The sequence below is a fragment of the Lutjanus erythropterus genome, chromosome 12 (assembly GCF_056507025.1).
Source record: "Lutjanus erythropterus isolate fLutEry1 chromosome 12, fLutEry1.hap2, whole genome shotgun sequence".
NCBI classification, from domain to species: domain Eukaryota; kingdom Metazoa; phylum Chordata; class Actinopteri; order Lutjaniformes; family Lutjanidae; genus Lutjanus; species Lutjanus erythropterus.
This window is the reverse complement of record NC_139328.1, coordinates 34,497,633-34,524,941: the sequence shown is the minus strand read 5'-3', so window position 1 is coordinate 34,524,941 and position 27,309 is coordinate 34,497,633. Positions and strand designations below refer to the sequence as shown.

The 27,309-nt window shown below is 37.4% G+C and overlaps 1 protein-coding gene and 1 non-coding gene across 3 annotated transcripts in view; both read left to right on the top strand.

Annotated features, from left to right (window-relative positions):
* The window catches only part of tox (thymocyte selection-associated high mobility group box), a 67,518-nt gene that overhangs the window by 26,354 nt on the left and 13,855 nt on the right, over positions 1-27,309 (top strand). For both annotated transcript variants that reach the window (XM_084732953.1, XM_084732952.1), the window contains 3 exons: positions 2,076-2,186; positions 11,783-12,067; positions 24,803-25,048. In XM_084732953.1, coding sequence (XP_084589079.1) covers positions 2,076-2,186; positions 11,783-12,067; positions 24,803-25,048 — 642 coding nt within the window. The remainder of the gene's footprint in view (positions 1-2,075; positions 2,187-11,782; positions 12,068-24,802; positions 25,049-27,309) is intronic.
* On the top strand, positions 24,413-24,486 carry trnan-guu (transfer RNA asparagine (anticodon GUU)). Its single transcript has one exon. It is a non-coding gene; the product is annotated as a tRNA-Asn (tRNA).

Genomic DNA, 27,309 nt, shown 5'->3' with positions numbered 1-27,309 from the left:
CTGCCAGCATATGTGACATACCTGACATGGATGGACCAGTGAGAGATGAACTACAAGCTTGGCAAATAAAAACTTTGCATTTCTCTGCCTGAATGTGATGTAGTTCTGCAAGATATTTAGAAAGATTGCTCATTTCCACCCTTATGCAAAATAGTTGTTGCACTTGTGACAACAACCATTGTCAGCATGACTCTAGTGAAGTGTAACCAGACTTGAGCGTTTAGGTCATTATGCCATTGTTGCTTAGTGTAAGTGTCTGTGAGAGAAAGGCAAAGAGAGATGGCTCCACCCCTCACACCTACAACAAGCTCATAGAGAGGTCTATTTTGGATCAGGAAAATCAGCAATGCATTCTAGAAAGATGTCTTAGTTTCTCCAAAATCAACAGCAGAACCAGACATTGAAGATTATCAAGACGACAGCATTAATTGTTTAGCCCCTGGGACAGTTTAATAGCAGGTTTTAGTGCCCATCTTTATCCTAAACACACACTGAAACAAAGGTTCTGACTGAAGTCTCTTTCAAACCAAGGATTGATTGACAGAATTAAATAAGACTTTAATTGTGCTTCCTACTGCTCCTTAAATAGTGCAAACATTTTATGATTTTATTTATCTTAACTGGCACTACACATAAGGCTACAATGGACAATTTATATGCTTTGGGCAGGTGTTGACCCTGCACATGAAAATGGAACTGGTTTTAGCATGTTGGCATAAAAGAGGAAAGCAGCACTGCACTGTGTAATCCTAAACAAGATTAAAAGCCTACATGACAGTGCTAACATGCTAATACTTAGCAGGTATCCTATTCACTAGGATCATGCCCCTAGGTTAGTGTTTTCTAATTTGCACCAAACAGAAAGTACAGATGAGGCTGATGTTTTGCATGTATTTGGTCGTAAACCAAAGCATTGGATAAATGTAACCTGATGATGGCACTAGAAGAAAAGTTGTGTGGTGACCAAAGTTATTACAGTTCATCCTGAGGGGAACATGAATGTCTGGATAAAATTTCCTGGCAACAGTTGTCGAGACATTTTACTTCAAACCACAGCTGTTGATCTCATGGTGATGCTCTGTTTAAGTCAGGGGCTCACCAAAGTCCTTAGGATTACTCTGGGAACCATGAATGTCAAAAAAAAAATTTGTCCAAAAGCAACACCTCTAAATACAAACATGTTAGATTTTGTTTGTGTACTATGTACAAAAAACAAAGTGTGAAAACAATAAGTTGTATTTTAATGGGGAGTTATGAGCTGGACTGTTTGTGTGAGCAGTGACTTTATGGAGCTTGATATGTGATGCCTGGATAGAACCCTGTTTCCAGTCTTTATGCAAAGCTAAGCTAACTATCATCTGGCTCCAGGTTCACATTAAAATGGGCAGATATGATACCAGTATTGATCTTTATTACTCAAAAGCATCTCTCCCAAAATATGGGAGCAAATGGTCAAAGAAGTCTGTCCAGTTTTATAGAGCTGCTCAGTGGTTTTACTGAGAGCCTTCCAGGTGTGACTGTAAAGATTTAAGTATCAATGTACAGGTAGGTGTTTAAAAAAAAAGCAAACACACTTCTTCCTGAAGAAAAATCCACATTAAAATAAAACCCAAACTACTTAACCCAACCAAGCTGTCTGTGCCAGTGTTATCTATGAGTGATGTCTTTATGTGTTTGTCTTTCTTCCTCCCTACAGCACTCAATGTAACCTTTTCTTATCAGGGATTAGCTGTGGAGGGAATGAACTAGCAATTTATTTACAGCCTCTCTCTCTATCGCTTTCTCTCTCTAAATAGCTCTGACTCTTGTTTTATTCCTCTCTTTCTTTCTGTCAACTCAGTTCCATTGCAGCTGTAAGTTGGTGTAAAAGTAAACGTGATATTAGCCAACAGATATAACATGATTTTGACCTACGTGTGGGAGACTGTCTGTGTGTGACCTGGGGCTGGTGTTGAAACTCCCCCCTCCTCGCTTTGTCTTTGCTCCTCTCCGTGACCTTTTCATTTGACCTCTGACCTTTTCCTGCCCTCTGCATCCATTTGAACCTTTGTTCATCTTTGTGATTCTTCCCACAGTTTCGTGTCCCACAGCCCCCTCACCCTCTCAGCAAGGGGACGCCACCCAACCCGCCCTCGCAGCACTGGAGGAGGGACACACACATGGCCGACACACACCGTCTGCCTTGGGTAAATGTGCACACACGCACACACAACATGTCTGAGGCAACACTCCGGTCCAGCTCACACAGAAACACAACTTTAGTGATATGATTGTGATTAAATGGACCAACAACCATGTTCAATGTGGATCATCAAATTGTAGATGAGGACTTGAAGGAGTAGTCTGACTTGCACCACCTGCTGTGTAGGGAGGGAAAGTAACAGTAGCAGCGGTTTGGAGATGTAAACAAGCTGATGTTTAACATCTACAGGAACTGAAAGTGAAAGCTTCTGCAACTTTGACGCTTGTGTCACCTGTTTGCAATGAGTTTTAGAACTCCAGTTTTTTATGGAACTATTAACTTCAGCATAAGTGCCTGAGCAATGGAGCCAGTGGAGCAACTGCACCCCTATTATTAGACTTCGGGAAAGAAATCTGTGCTTTTGTTTCCGTACTTTTGATCCTGTAACTTTGCTATTTTTAAACATTCACACAAGGAATTGTTAATATATCATATTTTTTAAAAGGAGTACGGCTCCTGCAGAGTGCTGGGAGTGTTAATTAACTCAAACTGGTAATATGTATACATATATATATATATATATATATGTATATATATATATATATATATATATGTGTGTGTGTGTATATATATATGTGTATATATGTATGTATATATATATATATATATATGTATATATATATATAATTTTTTTTAAATTTTAGCACCCCTGCAGGAATAACAAATCCAGCTGTTAACTGTAACTAAGAACCCATGACCATAGCTGATAAATATCTGTTGGTTAATGGGAGCTAATATTTGATGTTTCAGTCACAAGCTGAATATGGTTGCACCAGCAATTGATTGGTAGAATTTACTGATCTCTGTTCTCTCTCTACAAAATATTCAGGTAGTGTTGATTGTCACTCTTAGAAGTTAAAATGACAAATAGTGTTTCAAGTCATATAAGCTGTCTCTAATTAATGTTAATTCTGTGAGTCATTTGATAGCAGGCCAAAATGAAACTTCGCTGTTGATGGATTTGAATCAAGTGGCTTGTAAAATTTTACAGGCAACAGCTGTCAATGTGTCAGATACATATTTAATCAACATTTAGATCAGTATAACTATAGAAACTGACTTGACATTGGAGATACCGAATGTTAGGACTTAGATCAAGGCAGGGGCCAAAAAAACTTATCCTCAGGATATCCTCAGTGTTTCCACTTCTCAAGTACATCAAACAGGCATGACTGGTTGTCTTCTGGTTGTATCTCCAACCCTTCAGAGGAAATTGCATAAGGGTTTGACAATAAAAATGGACCTATGGCCTGTGGCCACAAGAAGTTACTCTGTATTCCATGTGTTTGGTCTCTTGTGGCTGTCTTTGTGCGTTTTAGTTTGACATTCTGTGAACAGTGAACAGCACTCTGTGCCAGCTAGCTACAGCTATGTCAGAGCTGCTGTAGTATGGGTTTACTAAACCTGCACAAACTTGTAACGTGATCCTTACAGAGGGACTACAAGGTGGACTGTGAAAAAAATTAAATGGCAATGAAAATTTAAGAGTAAAAGGAAGCAGTTTAAGAAAAATAAGAGACATCTGAAGACATAATGTACTGCGCTATGTGCCGTTAGTTTCCTCAACTGGCCAAGAATCCTGGCTCAATCCTGGTATCAAAAACAATGCCGTCAGGATCGGAATGCCGACCACATCATATATACAAGTTAAAGTGGTGTCACGTTTAAGGAAGGTAAGGAAGGCTGTGTTAAGTTGTGTTGCCTTTTCTGTACTGTTTTTAATTAAGTTTACATTTGAGCCACCAAAAATGTATTATGGCCATCAAGTTTAGGGGCTTACTGGCCCATGGGGTCATTGTGTAAAAATATTAATGTGTATCTCTGCTTTCTCAGCTTTCTTACACCATGGGACCACTTCTGATTCTTTCAATAATATTTTAAATATTTAAATTAGTGGGTTATTTCTTATCTCACCATTTTATTAATGTAACTTCCACTTCACTTTAGTGCTTGGTCACAAACTACGTAAATCTACTCACCTCACTTTTCTCTTCTGTTCTTTTCTCCCCACACTGACACATCAACACTGCACATACACACACACACACACACACACACACACACACACACACACACACACACACAGAGCTTGCCCCGCCCCCCTCTGCTTCTCTCTCCCTGTACAATCTGTGTCTGATCTGTTCACTTCCTTCATCAGCAGGATGTTTTATTAAGTCGCCAAAAATACAGCTCACGTTTTGGATTTTTTTTCACCCATGATTCCGTTTTCACAGCAGCAGTTGAGCCTCATGTGGACGCGGGTTGTTGTTAATGAGATCACCAATTAACACGATTGAAACCATGGTGGCACGCAATGACATCAGCACCAACCAGGTGTACTTACAAAACAACAGCTGCAAGTAGACATATACATTAAACACAGGATTCTTTCTCCGTGTTTCTCTGCAGAGTCAGTGCATAACTGTCAAACAGAGTGAACACAGTGAGGGAGGGGTAGATTGTCATCTAATTAATCACACATGGTTTTATTCTTTCAGAGAGATTTTAAAAAATTAAAACATTAAAATAAAATAAAGTCTGTGTAAAACACTGCAACATCATGCTGTTCACAGACTGGTCTGCTGTCATGAGTTTGTGAGAAACAGAGGGTGGTGTTTAGAAGGGAACCTTAGACCCGCAACAATTTCAAATTGAGCTTTGAATTTTGCAAATCAAGGGTTCCCTTCTGGAGACGACCAACAATCAACAGCAAAAAATAGGAAATGAATTTGTGGTGGCCCATGATTTAATTCTGGCGGGCCAGAAATAATTTGTTGTATTTTAAATAAAAGGAGGAAAGGGAAAGTGCCTTTCATTTGTATTTAGTTTATCAAAAAGTTTTTTTTCATAGAAGTTATAGAAAACATATTGCATTAGCTCTAATACAGTTCCATGACCACTCCATGAGCATCTCAAAATCCATGAATGTTTCACAGAACCTAACTGTACTTCACCCCCTAATCTGAGCAGAGGAAACACAAACACAAGTCTTACTTATTGTTCACATAAAATATATGTTGTGTTGCTTTATCATCCCTTAAACACACAGCTGTCTTCACACTGTGGAACATTTAAGTTCATGGCAAGTCCAAAGAGTTTTTTGGCATCACAATGCACACATGCCTCCTTAAAAATAGATCCCTGTATCATGTTTAAGAGGTTTAGTATTTTTTGTTAGAAACTTTGATCTTGACCTAAGGTTTGTTTTCTTTTCTCATAGAAAGAAACTCACCATGAAATTCTTACATTTTATTTCAGGATTTGGAATGCCTCCTAGTCAACACTTGACAACATGAGCACATTTATCTTTATGCCACACTGATGTGCAGATTGATGTGTCTAATGCAGTTCAGAAAAATGTAACATCTGAAATCTGAGTGGATTAAATATCAACTGTGTGAGTGGGTGATACTTGGGGCCACCAAAATGGCTGAAGGGACTCTCCCAACTCTGACACACACTCACATACATGAGCGCCCACACACACATACTTTAATAGGCATTTTTTCACATTTTTAGGCTGATAAATCAAGAATTGTGAAACTGTTTTATATTCTCTCCTGCACTTTAATCATCACATCGTTTCAAACGTGCTGCCACATGCTGTCTACTTGTCTCTTTGTCTCTCAAACACACACACATACCTTCTATCAGATTTTATTATTTGATGGCTGAGACAGAACGGCAATGAAAATAGAATGTGCGAGATGTCAATCAGGCCTTCATCACATACTGTGCTGTCTGTGTGTTTATATGTAGCCTTCAAATTATACTTTTATGATAACTCACATCTGTCTGTCTCTCAGGCTGCTGTTTTTACAATCTATTTAAAATGTTTCCTAGAAGAGGGACCATACCGACAAAGAGAGAAAGAACATTTACATCATTATGGCAGCTGCATTTTTAAATAGACTTTACTCTGCACAGTATACAAATCATCAGGTCCACGACTACTGTATGTGAATACTATGTACTTAAGTGCACACAACACAGATGGAGGAGCATACAGCATGTAGAGACACTGGTCTGTATTTCTCCAGTTAAATACAATTACAAATGCAGGTAAAAAAAATGAATGTGTCCAAAACATTTATATATACTACCCATCCTCATTACTAGAGCTGCAATGATAAATCGCTTAATCTATTATTAATCTATTATTACATGACTTGCCAACTATTTTGATAATTGATTAACTGGTCTGAGGATTTTTTTAAGAAACTGAATATCTTCTGATTGTGAGTAAAGCGCAACGATTAAGGAAGCCATCTTTGACTTTTGGAGACACTGGTTGACAATTTTCATGATCTTCTGACATTTTAAGACATACAACTATTAATCGAGAAAATAATCTATCAATTAATCAACTGAAAGTAATTTTTAGTTGCAGCCCTACTCATAACAAGTTATATTATGACATATGTTATACAATATGCCCCCAAAAGTTCATCAAATAATCACAGAAATACATTTAAATTTCAGACAGTTCTAATCTAGTCTCATTGAATGACTATTAGATACCTTCTCATTTAATCAGCATTCTGATGATAGAAACTGATTTTAATGGTCCAACAGACAAGGTGCTCTTTCATATTATATGAAACAGTCATGAACATGGAGTTGTGAAGGACTTAATCCTGACTACATTAGTCTTTCTAGAAGCTCCCAGTGCTCGGGAAACAGGCTATTGTACTGACATGAATGGAGGAGCAGAGAGAGAGAGAGAGGAGTAATTTATGCAGAACTTGGAGAAATGATAGAGAGAGTAGACGAGGGAGGGAGAGAGAGAGGCAGACAGACAACAGACAAGCAGTGTAATTTATGCAGAGCTGTGAGCTCCAACAGGACACTGTGTCTAAGAGTGAGACCATGAAACTGACTGTTGGACTTGTTGGTTTGTCAGGACCTTATAAACAATGTGTAGTAAATATGATGATGGATACACATGACGAGACTCACATCATGTGTAGTGGGGGAAAATGGTGAAACACCTGAGGGTTAACTTTTGAAGCGAGCTGACTTGATGGATGACTTCAGAAAGAAGATGAATTACTATATTGTTGATTGCAGAGCAGCACCAGAGAGAGCTCGCAACAAGCAAAGAAACTATTTACATCTGACCTTTAGTGATTTATGAGAAAGTAATATTGTGATATGTATTCATAAATTTGCTTGATTTGTGATCAGACAATAATTGGAAAGCACCACATAAACACAGGTGTAAATGTATTGAAACGGCCATAAAAATAGATAGATAGATAGGAACTGACATTTTAGATGTGAATTGAGTTTGTTGAATTTAAGCAATTTTAATCTAGTTTTGAACGAGGGTACTAGAATTTTCTTGCCTGGGAACCAGACAAATCTGCATGCTCATGTTTCACTTGCTCTGGCAAATACATCCAGCCACAGAGAGTCAACCAATCATATTGTTTATTTAATATTGGACAGGTTTGATACGACTGACAGAGTTGCATCACTGGTCAACATTTAAAAAGTCATACATCAAATGTTTTGAGCACACCAGTATCATGAAACTCAGTTCTGTGTTGTCACTGTGTTGCAGATTTCTTGCCTCAGATGTTTCAGAAACAGATTATAGTGTGGTATTTTAGTTGTAATTTGAAATTTCGAGCGGCCATTTTTCCCTGATGGAAAAGGCCAAGCACCACCCTAACTTGCACGTCACTCAGCGTGACATCACACTGCTCTGATTGGTTAGTAGATCTATCCATTTGCATCCAGAGGTGTTTTGCTCTGTGTTCCTTGGAAATCAACTGAGCAAATGAAGAAAAAAAACATTAACATTGAACCCTGGGAAATTCAGGCCGCACATATTTAACTTGGTGGTTTTTAAAATGAAATATTCTTGTGCAATAAATTGGATAGTATTTAAGTTTCAACATTAAAAGGTAAGTAGTGATTAAATTTCCCAGTTAGGTGTTCAGGATCCTCTAGGAATCAGACCCGTTTTGGGGCTGACTGGAATCTGAGTTGAGTTGATTTCATGGGTAAGACACAGAAAATCTGAGAGATAAAACCACATTTTGAGGGGGGTTTGATTTTACTCTTTTTTTTAAAAAAAAATGGAATAAGAGTGTTTTTTTCAAGTGTTTTTGGGTGATGTATTATTATCTTAATATACATTAGCATGAGATCCTTATGAATTAGCACTAGAAAGTGAGATAATGAAGGGGTTTTTGGTTGTCGAGGTGCAAGGCGTTGATCATTTTCTGTATTGCACATTTCTATTTCTGTTTCCCAACTTAATTTTAAAGTGGTGAAACTGTCAAGTCAAAGTGTGGCTCACCACAGTGGCTGGTAATTACATGGCAAGCATATACATCGCATAACTCGACCCCTAACTCACTCATCACTCGGCTCACAAGTCATGCAACTCATAACTCAACCCTGCACTGTGGGTTTGAGATAAAGGAGAAAAGAGTGAGAGAGAGAGATGAAAGAGAAATGGAGGATGAGATTAGAAGAGCGAGAGAGCAAAAGAGGGCTGGAAGAAGGAGAAGGATGGTGAGAGATGAAGAGCAAAAGAGCACGAGAGGGAGAGACTGGTGTGGCTAGCCAAGCAGAAAAGGCTGTCAGTCTCTATAAAAGATCTCCTCTGTCAGATTAGTATGAGAGAGCTTCTCTAACACTGCCTCGCTCTCTTTCTCTGTTCACCCTTGTGTCTCTCACTCTTCTTCTCTTGCATGATTCTCTCACTCCATTTCCCTCTTCATGTCTCTCTCTCGTTTGTCTTTGCTCTCAGAATAATTCATTATCATATATGGAACTGTTACTGCTTTTATTTTAGCATGTCAGATTAGCATTGATATATTTTTACACACAAGGCTCCGCCTGTGTGTATTCTCTCAGGCAAAAAGGGCTTGTACATATAAATTACTGTGTTGTTGTGTTGCTGAGTGAGTGAGTATTTGCTCACGAGGCTTTTGTTCAAGGCTGGGAATATCATTAGTGATAATTAGTCTGTGATAGGAGCTCTGGCTGAGGAAGAATGACTACATGACACAACACAGAGCCGGAGCTCAGGCTGGATTTAGCATTGTGGGGGAATGGTGATGGGCAGTTTTTCCATCTCTTCCATCTATTATCTCTGACAGTAATGTTTCATGACACCTTGGTCTCCTATAGTCCCCTATGTGATTCTTATTGATTTTCCCCAAGTTGTCACTCTGCTGAAAGTAACACTGTCCATCCACGCAAGCTCTTTCATGATATGTCAGCAGATTCCCCAAACCTGACTTTATCCCAGATCAGTAAAGGGTCACATATAATATTTAAAGCTACTACAAGGAGTTTTTAACTAGTTATGAAATGACTCTCAATTTAATACTGATGCCTCTATATGAACTACATTAGCAAACTAGACCACCAAGAAGGTCAGCTATTTCTATATAGTTATTTTTAATGTCTTCCACTGTGTTGGATGCTCCTTACTTAAAGTTACAGTGAGCTGTATGTTAACCAGTTATAAAGAAGCAGGAGGAGAGTTTTATTTAAATTATTTTATTTTTGTTATTAAGGCCTTGACGATATAGCTGAAAAATCTATCAATATAGTCAAGTTTTATATCAGTTGATATTGATAATTTTTTATCATATTGGTCGTGACTGACAGCTGTACTCTGAAGAGTTGGAGTGGGTAAGTTGATAAAAAAAAATAAGTTACTGCAGGGCGATATGGACAAAATCAAATATCACAATATTTGGTCAAAAAATATTGTGATATTCGATCAAATACCTTGATATCAATATCAATATTGCAGCAATATTGTAGGTATGACTGCTGGTGCTTTCACAAAATATTAACATTAGGTTTGCAAATTTTGTACAGTTTTCTTATGCAGTTTTCTTATTCTTTCTAGTTTAGGTTTCTTTATTCAACAAATGCCTTGGACAGAAAAGGCAATGTCAGATCAGGTGAAATTACTGCCATTTCTAGACTATCAATTAATTATTGATTAGTACATTTTTAATCAGTTAAGTTCTTAACAGTGATTAAGACATTAATCATTAACATCTCTGATTAACACAGTGAGATTTTTGATTAATAATCATCAGTAATGTGGATATAATGAATGGGTAAAGATAAATAATTGAACAGCTAAAACAGTCTGGTAAGTTCAGAAAAGTACATCACATTACTGCAAAACAACCTTAACAAAACAGGAAAAAGGCAACACTTATACCATATCACGATATAACGATCTTTTTTTTTTTTTTTTTTGACCAGTCCAACTTGACATTATAGTTTGTGGTTATTACAGTGGAAAGTTTACTGCTTTTATCCATAGGAGCTTGTCAGCCATCGATTTTAGAGGTGAAATGGTATGAAAATTTCATATCACAATTATAGTGACCAAAATTATCATGGTTTTCAGTGTTACAGTGCTGCTGCTAAAATGTGCTGAAAATGATCAAAACATACTAATACACACACTGAAATAATTTCCCCCGGTTTTATATTGAAAACCTCTCAGTGATTTTAAATGGCCTCATGTTCTTTGTGATGTCAGTGTTTTCTCTGCGCCGGTGTCTGGGAGACCGGGCGGCGTTTACTGTGAGTTTTTCAAAGCACGGTAATCAAACACAGTTTTACTGATCATTTAAATTTGAAGCGGTGATACTGATTGTCAGGAATTTTATTACAATTTGTTGTGAAACCAGTTTTTGTTTCATCCTTTGTCAATTTTCTGTTCATATTTCTTCTTCTCGAGGCATTACTTGCTTTTCATCTTTCTTTCACCAAGCGCCAATTCCTCGTATGTGCAGACCTACTTGGCAATGAACCTGATTCTGAAAGGAGGACAAGAATGAGATAAATTCAGTTAAAAATACAGTTATGGAATTTACAAAGCCAGACAGATATATTAGTTGGCCAATATTATCAGCCTGATATTGGCTAATGCGATGTTGGGGGGAGGGTCTTTGTTTTATTGGCAGAATTTGATTAATATTTGATCCTTTTCTTGATAAAAGTTCTATTTGTGTTTTTTATTTAGAATTATTTAAAAAATAGCAGTGAAAGTTTCCTGTTTCAGTGCCCTGATATCATGTTGAATTACACATATATATATATAAAAAATAATATTGGCTGATATGTAGACATAAGATTTTTTTTACTCCCTAATGTCAGTATCATATTCATATTTTCTTTTATTTACTTTTTCAATTATTCTCCTTTTTTCATCTATCTTTATTCAAATTTCTTAACCAAATGTATCACCATAACTGTTAATGTTATTGTTATTCTAACTTGTATTGATTATTATTTGTTGGGATTATGGGTTGGGATGCAGTGGGAGGGATCTACATTAACTATAAAGACATTTGATACCTCTGTTTATATCCTTTTGAGGAGTAGTGACCGGAAGAGACTACAAACTGATAAATGAAGTGTATAAAAAATAATGTTAGTATCAGCATTGGCCTTAAAATCCACTATCAACTATCAACTATCACTGATCAACATGTCTTTAATTGTATTTTCTTCAAGCTCATCTTTCTCTCTGTCTCTCTTCAGTCATACTCAGTGGGTGGTATGGGCAACGAGGACTTCAACATCCCGCCCATCACTCCCCCCACCCTGCCAGACCACATGCTGCCCCCCCATCTCCCCCATGATTCTCCCTCTGGACCGTACCACCCTCTGGACCCCCCTTCCAGCTCAGCTCCACACCACCCCTACCAGCTGCAGGGCATGGATCTTCCCGGCATGCCCGGTAGTCAAGATGGAGCTGCGATGTTGAACCAAGATGGTGGCACGTTCAGCCCAAATGGCGGCCCAATGACCAGTACTCTGTCTGTGGTAAGTGCTCATAAATAAGTCACACATAGTGATGGCAGTTGTGCTTTAGTAATAATGAAAGTGAGGTGATATGCAGTCAAATTTGAAAGTCGGCATTAGAAAACATGACCTTTAGTCTGTCAAACCACCTGTTAAACGAGGCCCTGCACACCCACACATGTTTCAGAAGTTCTTGCTGATTTGGACTTTTTTTGGGCTGAAATAAGAAGGAGCTGTGCTCCACGAAACAATACCCGTACTTGAAGATCCCCTACAGACACGACATTGTGGGTACATCTCTATTGTTGTATTTTCATGTGGCATCTAAGTCAGGTGTTGTAATAAAAAGACAGAGAAGGTTCACATATAGAGGGGGCTGGTTGTATGGATGGGTCAGCCTTTACAAAAAAGGAGAAATTTTTGGTTAAAAAAAAAAGAAAAGGAAAAAAAAAATGTCTGGAGCCACATTTATTAAATTCTCTATTTTCCTCTGAGGCTTTTAATTTTTTGGGATTTTGCATCCATAGCTAGCTTATAAAGACTCAAGACTAGACACTAGGGATGTAACAATACCAAAAATGGACAGTGCACAATAATATTGTGATAAAAAGCCCATGATACAATATTTATCATAATGTTAAAAGAAAAAAGACAGCTTAAATAAAATTACCTTTATTAAATAATATGATGTGTTCAGCATTTTTTGTTCATATGAAATGTGTTTTTCCTTTTAATTTGAAGTGCTTCTGCTGCTTCGCTTCTTTATTAAAATAAAATAAAAAGTAGCAGCCATGACAGTATGTGTTTTTATGAAATAAATTATTTTAGCTGACAAAATATTGAAACATTTTTTATTCAGTGTATAGGCCACACATTTTTATAGTTAAGGAATGTAAGAATCACTTTAGACCTACAACAATGATAAATGTTAATTAACCATAAGGACCATTAGTCGTTTCAATATAATCCTTTGTCAAAGTCACAGGGAGGCACTGGAGAGGAGCTCAAGAGCCACGGGTTGCTGCTCCCCAGGTCAAACAAATTCAAGACTTTTAACTAGGGCTGCAACTAACAGTTATTTTTATCATTGATTAATCAGGTTGACCATTTTCTTGATTAATTAATTATTAATCAATTAGTGGCTTGGTCTGTAAAATGTAAAAAAAAATTGTGGAAAATGTTGATCACTGTTGTCCAGAGCCCAAGTTGATGTCTTCAAATGTCTTGTTTTGTCCAAAACACAAAGATAATCAGTTCACTGTCGTAGAGGCAAAAAGAAGCCAGAAAATATTCACTTTTTAGTAACTGACATCAGAGAATTTGGACATTTTTTATTAAAAAATGGCTAAAAGAAATTATTTGATTATCAAAATAGGCCAGGGTTCATATCCCATCTAAGTTATGTCACGTACCTTTACTTCTGTAAGTTATGTTATGCACCTTAACTTATATAACTAACATGTTATATACAAAGCAAGGTTTGTCATAGGCAGCTGGACTTGAGCCATTTTGCCTCTCATCAAAGAAGACATGTATACGTGCACATGTAAAACTGACGTTAGAGGGGTACTTAAAGTGTCATAGTTTGGAGCATAGTGCCAGTGCCAGAACGTGTCGTATGTGGATGTGTTAAACTGACATTTAAGGCGAGTACAGACACCCCCCCACCCTCCGCCTTCAGTACAGACATTCTGCACAGTGAAGCTCAAACATCCAAGTAAAGGAACAAGAAGAAAAACACATTTGAGTGGAGGGGAATTTCAAAAGAATGATAGAAATGAAAGTTAGCTTGCCCTGAATCTTTACATGCCCACACAGTCTTTAGAAGAGGTCCAAGAAGACACAATAAGTGACACCTGTCTTGATTGACTAAAGCTGTGTAGGAGCTTTGAAACAGACCTTTTTCACCGCAGACACTTTGACATTGAATCATCATGTAAACACAGGTGTTCCCAACGATACTAATGAAGGTTCTGTTACAGTCAGGTCAAACAGAGTCAGGGTGCTGCTATTGTGCATGTTGGCTCATTGAAAAGACTGCTACACTAAATGGAACAGGACCTTAGTTAGTATCACTGATAACACCTATGTTTTACCATACTATTTTATGTCAGTATGTCTAAATGTCTATTAACACACAAGGCACTTGGGGTTTCAGGGTCCCTCAGCTGTTGGCAGAAGTTAGCCGTCAAGGCATTCTGCCAGAAAGCTCTTCTTGGTCAGGTTTAGGGAGAAAAAAAAAATCATAGTTTGGCTTAAAATAGCAAGATTTCTGCCCTGAAGGCTTTTCAAATGTGTGGACCGTCATTGGGAACATCTCTGTTTACCCTACTATTTCATTTCAATATGGCTGCCATGAAAATATCCATTCTAGAAAACACCAATGTCATATATTATTGTAAATAATAAAAAATAAATATAAAAATAAAATATAATATAATATAATACTATAGTATATATATATATATGTGTGTATATATATATATGTATGTATATATATATCTATCTATATATATATATATATATATATACATATATATAATAGTTGTTTTTCTCCCCTCATTCAAACATTTTGAATGTACAAAATGTTTAAAAGCACATAATTAAGCATTCCTCTAGTACAACTTTGCTTATTTGTCTTTCGATAATTTATTTGTCTTTTTATAAATTATTCAAAGGTTAATGATTTACTGAGCTGGAATAGGAAAAAGGAAGTCAATGGGCAATGCAAGTTTGTTCACATAAGAACTGTCAAATACAGAGGCAATCTAAGCATTTCATTAGAACATTTAAAATACTAACAACAAAAAACAGTATGAAGAGACAAATTAATTGTAATTGTGTACAACATATTGTACTTGTCTTAAATAAAGGTTTAATATATGAGCAGCAGTGCCAGACGAACTTCAATGTTGGACAACAGTTGTAAAGTCTGGGTCAGCTGAAAGTGGCATTTAGTTGCGGTACACTGTGACAAGAAGTTAATTTCGCGTTCTCCCTAACGTTATGTTTTGGCCAACCAAGTAAAACACATACAGCTTTGCACGAATGAGCCCTAAAACCTGGAATTGAGTTAGAATATGAGGACTTCCAGTTCCCTCATCTCACAGTCACAGTGGGTGTTCTGAATGGGTTTCTTGGTTAGAGGTCTGAAATAAAGTCTGTGGTTAACAGGAGCGTAAGAGATTTTCACGTTTTGTTCCATGACATAAAATCAGTCAGTAAATAACCCACGTGTGAATTTTGAGGCATTTACTTTTTCTTACAAGTGACTAAATGAGACTCCAGAGGTTGTCGGGCTCATTCAACACAATACTTTTTGGTGGTGTTGAGAAGTCATGTGACCATCTTTTTTACTTACGGTGATTGTGTTTACACTTCAAAAATCATAAAAGTGGTGTACATTTGTGATGATTATCTTGCTGAATAAATCGTCAGTTGTTGTTTGTCACACAGCTTATTTTCTGCACTAATCCAAAACCTATGGAAAAAAAATCTTAGGCTTTTATGGAAGAAACAAAACAAAAATACATCATCCTTGCAGCACGTCACAGCAACATGGGTGAGGGCATCAGAAGCTTGGGTGTCTGGTAAATGTAGGCACGGCTCTGCAAGTAGGAGAACTCTGCCTTTTTGGTCAATATAGCAGCACTGAGGATGTTATTACTTCAATTTACTACATTTACCATCAACACTGACTGGAAATCCATGTGAAAAATGGTATATTGTCACTTGAAGCAATATTTTGCCATATTCTGTACATATAGATGAACAACAGACACATACATGATGTTGTGGGAGCAATTTTAGACATTTGCATGAAGTCTAGATAGTTTTATTACAGGAACAATCTCACCAATGAAATGATTGAAAGTGAGGTGAATTCAAGTAGACCAGCTGCTTCTCTCCAACACGACGAAACACTTTGAACACAGTCACCTTGGATTGTGCTCGATATTCAAAAGACATATTTTTGAATGGACTGTCACTTTGTGTCCTACTCAAAGACACTTTGACTTTACTTATTAGGAGAAAAGTGAGCATCTCAGCGAGTCTTATACTTGAACTGACAGCCAGCTGATATATATTAACCATATTCTTTCATATTCTATTCAGTTTAACTGAGTGAAATAGGATATCGCTCGGGGCAGTGTTATTTGAATCATGGCAGCTGGTCGATGTGACATTTTCCTCATATTTTAAGTCTCCGTTTCACAGTAAAGTGAAAATCTTGCTTTTAGCTGTGACATTCACATGTGGCTGACTGTGTCATACAGTAAAGAAATGAAAGCTCCACCTCAGACTGAGGTGCTTCAACTGTCAGAGAAACAGGGTATTCAGTGGGGTGATAGATGCATATATGTGTCAGGATTCGTAATAAAGATTTCTCTCATTTAGTTAAGAATGAAACTTTCTCACCTCCCACCCCTGATCTTTGTTGTCTCCATCTCCATATTACACTTAGCTGCTGTAATATTAAGAGCTAGTTTGAAACCTCAGCTCTCAACCTCGACTGTAGTTAAATTAGAATGACGATAACATTGAGTGTTTTTTAATAACTTTTAATTAAATTCAGATTTTTTTTCTCTTTTCTTTGATTGGGACTAAGTTGTGTGTTAACTGTGTAACAGTGGAGATAATTATTTTAGTAGCCTGAAGGCTCTTATTTTCCATCTCTGTCTGTCTCAGTTCTACCTTTTCTCTCTCTCGCCTTCTCTCTACCTCGCTTTTATATTCTCATACTAACATTCATTTACTGCCAGTCCATGAATGATGGTTGCCTGGCAACCGTGCCTGGCTCAGCCTAATCGGGATGGTGGGGGGAGGTGGGGGGGGCTAGAAAGATTCAAGTCAATGTGTGTGTGTATTATTCCTAGAGGAGGCAAGACTACTCAGTTGCAGTTAATATTGAGATCTCGACTGCTCTTTTTTTTTTTTTTTTTTTTTTTTTTTTTTTACTTCTGGCTGGTGTCTGATTGAAGGTTAAAGTCTGAAAATATTAGCTAAGAGAACTTAATTTTCTGCTTTTCCACTGCTGATTTTGCTTTAACTAGTTCAAAGTCACGGTCCATGATGTTTGCCTTTAACTGTAGTACGTGCTTTTCTTTTGTCTGTTGTGTACTGATTTACACAACAGTGATTCAACTTGTAGTCATTTCACAAGACATTTCTGGTCTACATGTAGCAACAGTACGTTGTTTAGAACAAACAGTTTGCATGAACAGTGGTATGGATGAACAAAGAAAAGAGCACCACCCTACAAGGACAAATTCATTACAGTACCATCAGGCAATGCGATCGTTCATCATGAGACTACAGTCAGAGATTTTAAGATGCATTTTATACCATGTTTGTAGTCTTTTAATATTTTCAGTTTTATTAGGCCATTGTTGACCATCATGTAAATCAATGACATGCTTTACGGAAATATTGGATTTAAAGTACTTTCGTGTCAATGTGATGATAAAGCTTGATACTACAACCTTGATATTACAGGTTAATGGATTAAAAATAGACATTTGCATTTGCATTATTCAGAGGCTGGATGCCCGGTCAGTGTAAACATGGTAAATGTAGTCTGTTGAATCAATAAATTCTTCAGTGCGGCTATATTGACCAAGAAAGAGGAGTTGTCCTGCTTGCTGAGCTGTGCTGTCAGTACCTACATGAACCAGGATGCACTCAATGTGAGCTTTTGATGCCCATGATGCCGTATATCAACACCCTACAGAACGTTAAGAGAAAAAATACTCATCGATCATATCCCCTGGCTACCCAGAGGTGGACTCTAGAAGATTTAAGATTCAAGATAGAAGATGTAGAACCAATGCCAGGAGAACAACAGACTTTATAACAGGAGAACTCAATACATCACACACTGAGGAATTTACTGCTTCAACTGACTACATTCACATGATAAATGGTGATTTTCTTTTCTCTAAAAGTTCCAGAAATTTTACTGTGTGGTGATGTATATCAATATCATGACATGAACAATGTGATAGGCTACAGTATTTAATCCATATCAGCCACTCTTACAGTTCTGGGCACACATTGTGATTTCTCATTTTAAAATCAGTATCCATCATTATAATGCATATTTTTCACTGTACATCAGGGGTGTCAGTCTGCCAGCCCCCACTCATTCTCTTTTTTTATTCAATTATTTTTTCTAGTTGTTTTGTTCCATTTACAGCTCCTTTTCATGCGCAATGGAAATAAAAACACAAATCTGTTTTTTTGTGTGTGTATTTTGTTAGGTGCAAAATAATGACAAAGGTCAAAGGTGCCCACACACGCACAGGCAGTTTTTGATCAGTAGAGAGCATGTTTCCTTTATCGCTTGTTTGGCTGCAAATATGTCTCTTTACAAACTGAGAAGGAAAATAAGACAAAAACATGTAAGTAACGTAAATAAAAGGGAAATTTTTCAAAAATATCGCACTTTCTTGTACTACTTGAACACCAAAGTGGCCATTCTGTGAGATAACAATACTAGCTGTGTCCCTGAGCTTGTTTGAGTTCGAATCCCCTGCTGTGCATAGAAATATTGATTATTTAAGTGTTTCATCCTAATCTTAACAATTAGGCTGTTCAGCTAATACTCACCAAGCTTCATTTTAAATTAAATGACAAGCCAAATTTCTAATTTAGCATGAAGTAGATACAGTAACAATTACATGTTAAAAATAATACATAGGTTTCTAAAATATTGTACGTCTTTCGTTTTTTTCATGAGATAGAAAAAAAACACCATGCTGTAAGAGCAGATTCAGGATTTTACAGCTCATATTGAAATCCCATCATTAACCACACCTATCTTTAGATATGAGCGTGTTTTGTGCAGCCAGAGCTTTTTCCCTTCTCGTGATGTGAGTCAGTCATGAGTCTTCCTGCTTTCATCAGGGGCTCCCCCTCTGTTATTCTCCCTCTGTTATTCTCCCTCTGTTCTTCTCTCAGGCCATCATCCGATGCGTCTGTCTGACCCCCTCTGCGAAAAAGGAAAATCAGATTGATTTTTTTTCCATCGGTAATGTTCTTAGTTCCTACATGTGTGACCTTGTGACCTCCAGTCCCTATCAACAAACGCAGCGAGCGATGTCACCACCCAAACCACTAAAAACTGCAGCGTCTTTCCGTTCTTAAAATATCTTACTCCGCATTTTCCTTTTGATGCGTTTTAAGTTTGTCAAGCAAACTTTTTTTTGTATTCATAGTATCAGTCTGTAATCTTGAGCCAGGCGGTTTAACCTCGGCAAGGACGCCTATGTCTTCGGTAAACATTACTGTCTTTCAGACGCTGAAACTGGCCCTGTTTTGAAGCTAGTAAATAAACTGGTATTAGTACTAACCATGTCAGCTTGTTTGGAAGGTGGATATATAACACTCCAAATTTAGGCAAAATTTTGGTATGGGAAAAACTGGCATGGCTGTTTTCAAAAGGTTCCCTTGACCTCTCACCTCAAAATATTGAATGAAAATGGGTTCTATGGGTAGCCAATCATCTCCTCATTACAGACCAATGTCCATGTCCATTTGATCTAGTCCCATACAGTTTTAGGTAAAAAAAAAAAAAAAACATTAGTTTTTTGCATTCAGTATATGAAGATGTATTTATGGAAGCCCGTTTCCGCCACTGAAAGACAAAAATATCCTCAAGGTAAGTCATAATTATGAGATAAAAAGTCAAAATAATGAGATAAAAAGTCAAAATTATGAGATAAAAAGTCAAAATTATGAGATAAAAAGTCAAAATAATGAGATAAAAAAGTTGAAATTATGAGATAAAAAGTCGAAATAATGAGATAAAAAAGTCAAAATTATGAGATAAAAAGTCAAAATTATGAGATAAAAAGTCGAAATTATGAGATAAAAAGTCGAAATAATGAGATAAAAAAGTCAAAATAATGAGATAAAAAAAGTCTCAAGTTTTATCTCATAATTATGACTTACCTTGAGGATATTTTTTTCTTTCAGTGGCGGAAACGGGCTTCCATATGTATTTTATTTTCGCCTATTCTAAAAAGAATAAGTTTGAATATTCCTGCATATTGTGGTCCCTAAACAGTACTGGAATTGATTAAACTGGGTCTGACTGGAAAACTGAGACTTGTGGATTCAGTTGTGTTCATGGCTGATGATGTTAGTGCTTATAATAGCTATTTCATTTAGGGCTGCAACTAATGATGATTTTCATTATTGATTTATCTGTTGATAATCTTCTCAGTTAATCGATTAGTTGTGTGGTCCATAAAATGTCAGAAACTGGTAAAATGGTGATCAGTGTTTCTCAAAGCCTAAGGCAGTGTCAAATGTCTTATTTTGTCCATAACCCAAAGATATTCAGTTTACTGTGATGATTACTGGAATCATTCTTGCATAAAATGACTCAAAACAATTCATCATTTACCAAAATAGATGACAATTAAGTTAATATTTGACTATATATCTCACCCTAAAGATCCCCTATCCCTCCCTAACAAGACATAAATGTGTCTATGGTAGGGAGGGGTGGAGTTGAAGAGGTTAATCATATTATACACAGTAATAGCAATTGTATAACATAATGTATTCATATGTAATAATTTTCAGTCATTAAATTTAATCTGCAACATTTTCAATGTTTTTAGAAAAAAGAAAAAGTTTTGATTTGTTCATTTAAATCCATGTATTTGTTTGATTTAACAATATGCAGTTTAATGTAGGTGTGGTGAGCTTTCAAATATGTTTAACAAAGAGTAAAAGCTTTCTGGAGGATTATGACAGATGGATATGTTGACTGTTTGTTAATATGACATTTGTTGAAGTCCCAAGCCAAACCACAGCTGTTAGTTTTCAGCATTTTTACCGACACATGCGTCAATCTGAAAACATCTTCCCATGTCAGAGAAATGTCACTCGGTTCTTCCATCTAAATACCACAGCAATATTCAGAGGCTGTTGCCCGTAAGTTCAGGTAATGTGTTCCCAAGAGGGGCACAGTGCACCAGACCACATCCGCTATTATTCAATGCTTACTAAGAGGAAACTCTAAATACACATCATCCACCCGAGTCCCATCTTCATATTTGTGACAATAGGTGTCAAAGTTCCCATGCTGAGCGTGTTAGCAGTGATAACTTTTGTTTTCCTGTGAAGTAGACTGAATATCATTGATGACTGATTCATTACAAGATTGCACACATTTTGGCCGTGCCATTTAAGACTGAGCTATGTGACATAGTAGGTTTCAAGAAAAGGACAGATCACACACCAGACCGTGCCATGAAGTAATATTCTGCTATTTGTCCATAACTGCTTTTAACCTTCAACAGAACAGGAGCTTTGTAGCTTCTTGTTTCATGGCAGATAAGCTACAGTTTATATGAACAAGCATTTTGATGTGACATTAATGACAACATTGTATAAGATGCCCATCACTTTATTTGATTGCATATGCAATGAATCAGGCTTGTTGACATTTTATTCCATTATATATGAAATTTATTCAAGATTCCCCATGCTGTCTCTTGAGAGACATTTGTTTTGAAAGACAACAACCACAATGAGACATTATGCATTCATGACACAGGTGTGACAGTAAAACTGTGGACAGGGCTGTCTGCTCACTTAATATCCTGCAGTACATCAGCTTTCTGACAAATTATTGCGGACCTGGAGGCACCAGGGAATAAACCGGTGTTTGTATCTGTTCAGTCTGCACCTGCGGACACCAGAACGTCTCCTCCAGACAAAGTTATGTAACAACTTCTCCGAGGAGTTTAGACTCCCTATTGATGTATTTGCACATCGGTGCGACTTCTGATCCCATCTTTTCTGTCTGACCTGTATAGCCTGTTGCCACGGTTACTATCAGATTTCATTATTACTGAAGCCTGGACCGCTGCACACTGTACAAACCCTGTCAAGCAAAGGCAGACATGGCCCAGCTAGGTCTGTTACATGAACATGTTATGTAGCTCAGATACTGTTTCAGCACACCTGCTGTTCTCCATAATGGAATCCAAGATACAAACCTGATTTGAGGGCAAAGTACGAGCTTACTCAGTGACACTTAAAGCAAAATTATGTAAGATTTGGCGCCCGGAGTTTCATAGTGCAACAGGTGTTGTATATATCGACAGCTGTACACATGTATTTATTCTGATTAAAATTACTTATGATCAAACTTAGCAAGCTGACAACTTTGCTGACACAAAGACAGACAGAACACATAGCAAGCTACCTAGTATTACTGACTAGTTTAATAACAAGAAGGCCAGCCTAGCCTTTTATTTCACCAAGCTCTCACCAATGACTAAAAAACACTTTTTCTCCTCTTAGCTTCTTCACTCAACTCCCTCTTCTGCTTTTTCCTCTTCTGTCATGATGACTGCAGATACTACAGAACCCAGTTATGTTGCCCACTTGCTTAGCTCTGGTTCTGGCACGACTCTGTCACATGCCCGAGGCCCGAAAACCTTCTGGCTCTCAGTGCTCCAAATGCCAACACTTCTCCTGTGCTCTGAGCTCCAAGTCCAGGCAGTATGGCTAAGCTAACTAGCTAACAGCAGCTACATTTAGCAGCAGTTTACTGTCCCTCAGGAAACTCTGTAAATCACAGGGAGTTGAGGCAGAACACCCAAAGGAAAATCAGAAAACATTTTCCCCATAAAATATTTCACCAAAATTTGTGACATAGTTGGTGTGTGACTCACACGCCATATACACCTGGTCTTAAAATGGAATCTCTATGTGCATAAATCACCCAGATTATTGTACAGATTGCATTTACACCTGCTTTAGATCACACACAATGCAAACTAGACTACCTCCTGATGTGGTCAGGCAGAGCTGGAAACATTCTGAACATGAAGCGTATACACCTTGCATTAATGTGGTTTTTCTTATCTGGCTAACTTATCCACATACAGATTACATTTTAATACCAGGTGTAAATGGGCTGTTAGTGTTATAAAGCATTACACATCCAGCAAACATGGAGCAACACACTGTAAGCATTCGTGTTTCTATATTAACTCTACTCTTAGCTCTGCTTTACCTCCACCGACACCTGAGAAACATATGTAGCTCTTTAGCTGCTGCTGCTGCAGTTCCAGCTGCTGAAAACAGCTGCTGGAAACGCACTAAGACTGAACCATAATAGTAAAGTTGTGGGTTGAAGAAAACAAAAAAGAGCTATAATACATTTTTAAAAAATTGCAAACTCATTACAAGTGATTCTGTTCACATTACCTACTTTGTAGTTATTTGTTCCATTGTTAATATTTAATGAACAGCAGTTAGTATTTTTTTAAGACTGCCTAATTGGCATTGAAATGTTTTATGTATGCTCATAAAATGACTGAACAATACTTATATCCTGTCCAGTACAGCACTGATCTGATCTGAGGAAACCATTTCACTCTCAACACCAAAATGGCAGGGGTCAGCACTCTGTGGCTCCAGAGCCACATGTGGCGCTTTTGGCCCTCTCCAGTGGCTCCCTGTGGTTTTGACAAAAAAGTTATATGGAGATGATAATGGTTATCTTTTTATTTTTATGTATCCATCTTGCAGGCCTAAAATGATTCTTGTAAAATGTATACCGTGCACACAGAACTTTAAAAAAAAATTAAGTATTTATTTTCATAGCCTGTGTCTATGGCTCAGCGCCTTTTCCTCTAAATTTTGCCAGTGGCTATAGTCTTGAGTCTCCCAAGGCTAGCTATGGATGCCAAGTCCAAAAAGCAAAAGTCTCAGAGGTAAATAGAAAATTTCGTAGTTGTAGCTCTGTAGCTGTAGCTATTTTTACTTTTAGGGGCATAAATTGCAGACCCCTGGTTTATGGCTACTAAACAAGCAGAAGAATCTTGGCACTGCTTTGGTGGATTAATGGACTCAGTAGATGCTGTTTCAACATGACATAGATCATCAAGATGAACGATGTGTTCAGCCCAGATCCTCTTCAGCTGAGGGGGAGGACTAACTGTACATTTCTTACCATCAAACAAAAGGGTGCATGTTGTAGCTTTTTGACATGGACTAAGAAGGACCCAACATGAAAAGTGTTTTATTTTTTGTGAGAAAATGTTTGAAAATTTGTTTTATAATTGTAACCCATTTACTACTGCCTACGTCCAGTTGATAGTTCAACACCTTTGCATTTGATCATGTACTGAATAAGAATTACATTACCTTACATCACTTTTTTTTCTGAAATTATGAAACCCGAGGTGGAATAATGGAATGCTGGACTGACTCATTAAGACTGTTGGCTCAAGTGTTTTCAGTATTGAGGGAATCATTACTGATAAATGAAATAAAATGTTATGGCAGACTAGCAGATTTTGTACACGTTGCAAAACAGTGAGTGTTGAAGTGTCCGTCTCTGTGGCGCAATCGGTTAGCGCGTTCGGCTGTTAACCGAAAGGTTGGTGGTTCGAGCCCACCCAGGGACGGGGTTAAGTTTTATGGCGGCTGTGGCTCAGGAAGGTCCATTAATCAGAAAGTTGGCAGTTAGATCCCCAGCTTCCCTCAGTCTACATGTCAAAGTGTCCTTGGGCAAAATCCTGCTCCCCAGGCACTGCAAGTGGCTGCTCGCTCCTCCTTAGCATGCATTAAAACAGCAGATATCGAGTTTCACTATACAGTTACACTGTGTATGTTTGTTTAAGTGATAAATGAAGTTGATTCTTGTTCTTCGTCAAACACAAAATAAAACCTGATATATTTGCTTTCATTTACTAACAGTTATCAATTGTTGTCTTTGCACAGATGCAGCAGATGGTCAACTCTGACTCCCGCTTTACCAGCAGCCAACAGCCAATCGAAGCAGCACTCGGACCCAGGAACCAATCAGGCATAAGCCAGCAAAGTCAGTTGTCCACCATCAACCAATCCCAGCTTGGGCTGAGCGGGAACTCTGTTACCCACAATTCTCCCTCACCTCCTGGAAGCAAATCAGCCACACCGTCTCCCTCCAGTTCAGCACATGAGGATGAGAATGATGACGGACTCAGGGTAAAAAAAACACACACACACACACACACACAGACATACACAAACACACATACATATACACAATATACTGTATCACCTGTTTCTGAGTCACTGAGTCATATCTCGCTGGGCTGTAGCAACCATTGTGTTTGGTTGTGTGTGTGTGCGCGCGCGCGCGCGCGCGTGTGTGTGTATGTGTGTGTGTGTGTGTGTACGTGCAGACAGTGGAGAGTTGTTATGTTAATGTTATGTGTCATAATAGACCCATTCTCCCTGCATATAAACTAGATGGAAATCAGCTCCCTCACTGTTAGGTGTCTCACACTGAAACAAGCACTCTGCACCAAACTGACTGTTCATATTCTGGGGAAATGAAACCATTACTGTACTACTGAATAATATTTACCAACTTTATTGTTCTCATTGCTTATGTATGGAAGAATCAGTTGTAGATGGGCGACATTATAAAGAGGTATACAGGTAATACTTGCTTCAGGAAGGAAGGGGAATATATAGACATTGCTTATTCCTATTTTATATACTGGTACAGAAGTACCTGCTGCTGTACCACCAGACTACAGCACAGGTCCCTGCCTCAGGCTGTGAGACTCAATTCATCCTCTGCATTCCACCATAAAAATAGTTTCTTTTTTTGACTCGTTATTTATTCATCCATTTATATAATTCTTGTTTGTGGTTAGCATAAAGGGATTACAACCCCATACAACCTTGTGTTGTAGAATGATAAATAAATGAACCTTGTACCTTGTATAATACACTCCTACACATTTGAATGGCTGCTTTTGTGAGGTTACACAATATGTAGTATTATCTGTGTTCAGTTATACTAGTTACATATTCAGTTCCACTAACCATTACCCTTTAGTAATTATCATAGACTGTATTTAGTATTTACTATAAAGTATGTGATGATTATAGGGAAAATATCTATTTGACAATGCAGGTTTATTTGTACAGCACCATGGGGCATTTAAAGAGCTTCATGACAGGCACAAAAGAAACATCTAACAACACAGTGTCACAGTAAATAATCTAAATTAGAATATTATAGAATGGAATGAAATAACAAATATACAAATGAAATCACTAGAGCTGAAACAATTAGTCAATTATCAAATTAATCAACAACTATTTTGATAATCCATTAATTGGTTTTAGTAATTCTTTAAGAAAAAAAGTCAAAATTCTCTGATTCCAGCTTCTTAAATGTGATTATTTTCTGTTTTCTTTACTCCTCTCTGACAGTAAACTAAATATTTTTAAGTTGTGAGTAAAGCAAGACATTTGAGGACGTCGTCTTGGGCTTTGGTAAATACTGATTGACATATTTCACCATTTTCTTACATTTTAAACAAACTATTAATCGACTAATTGAGAAAATAATCGACCAATTAATCAACCATGAAAATAAGTTGCACCACACTTAGAAACAACAACTTTTAGCAAAATGGGGCCTCTGCTGCATTTCTTCAGCATTGAACTCTGACTGCCAAAACTGTGCTTTGGCCTCAATATCATGTTGTAAAAGGTCAAGAAATACAGCTTTTATGCCAGGATCATGTCATCTTGGCTGAGCTGTAATTCAACACGTATTGAATACTGTAGCTATAAAACATGAGTAGGTGGTGGAGGTAAACTAAGTACACTAAGATTTGATACATAGCACATTATCCCCGTGACTAATACGTGAGAATAAAGATGAAAATCTGGGGAATGTGCATGTCTCAGTCCTCCAGGACATGGAGATCTAGTTGGATGCAGCTGGACATACACCCTGTACACACGGGACACGTTCCCATGCATTTTACCATCAGACACTTCAAAACAGATTTTTAACTCTTCAGTTGGAATCAATACAAATATCAGTTACTCTTTATTTTAATGGGGATATTTACAACTTCTTAAAGGTCAGCTTTATCATCACATACACAATGATTCAGGGTGCAACATACAGTGACTTTATTTATTTTGATATTGCATGATGTTGTCTTATCATCCATTTCATTTACTATATTGATCAGACAACATCAGGCGATGTCTCTGCATTTTGGTGTCTTTTGCTTGTGTCTTAGTTTTATGTCAGTTTTTACTTAATTTTGTCTTGCTTCTGTTGGGCCTCGTTGTTTTGGCTTTCTGTTGTTATTTTGCCTCCTGGGTATCCTTCTGTTTTGCACTGCCTGTCAAAGTACTTTGTAAACTCTGTCTTAAAAGGTGTGATATAAACAAGGTTATTATCAATGGAATCTTTATTATTCATATTT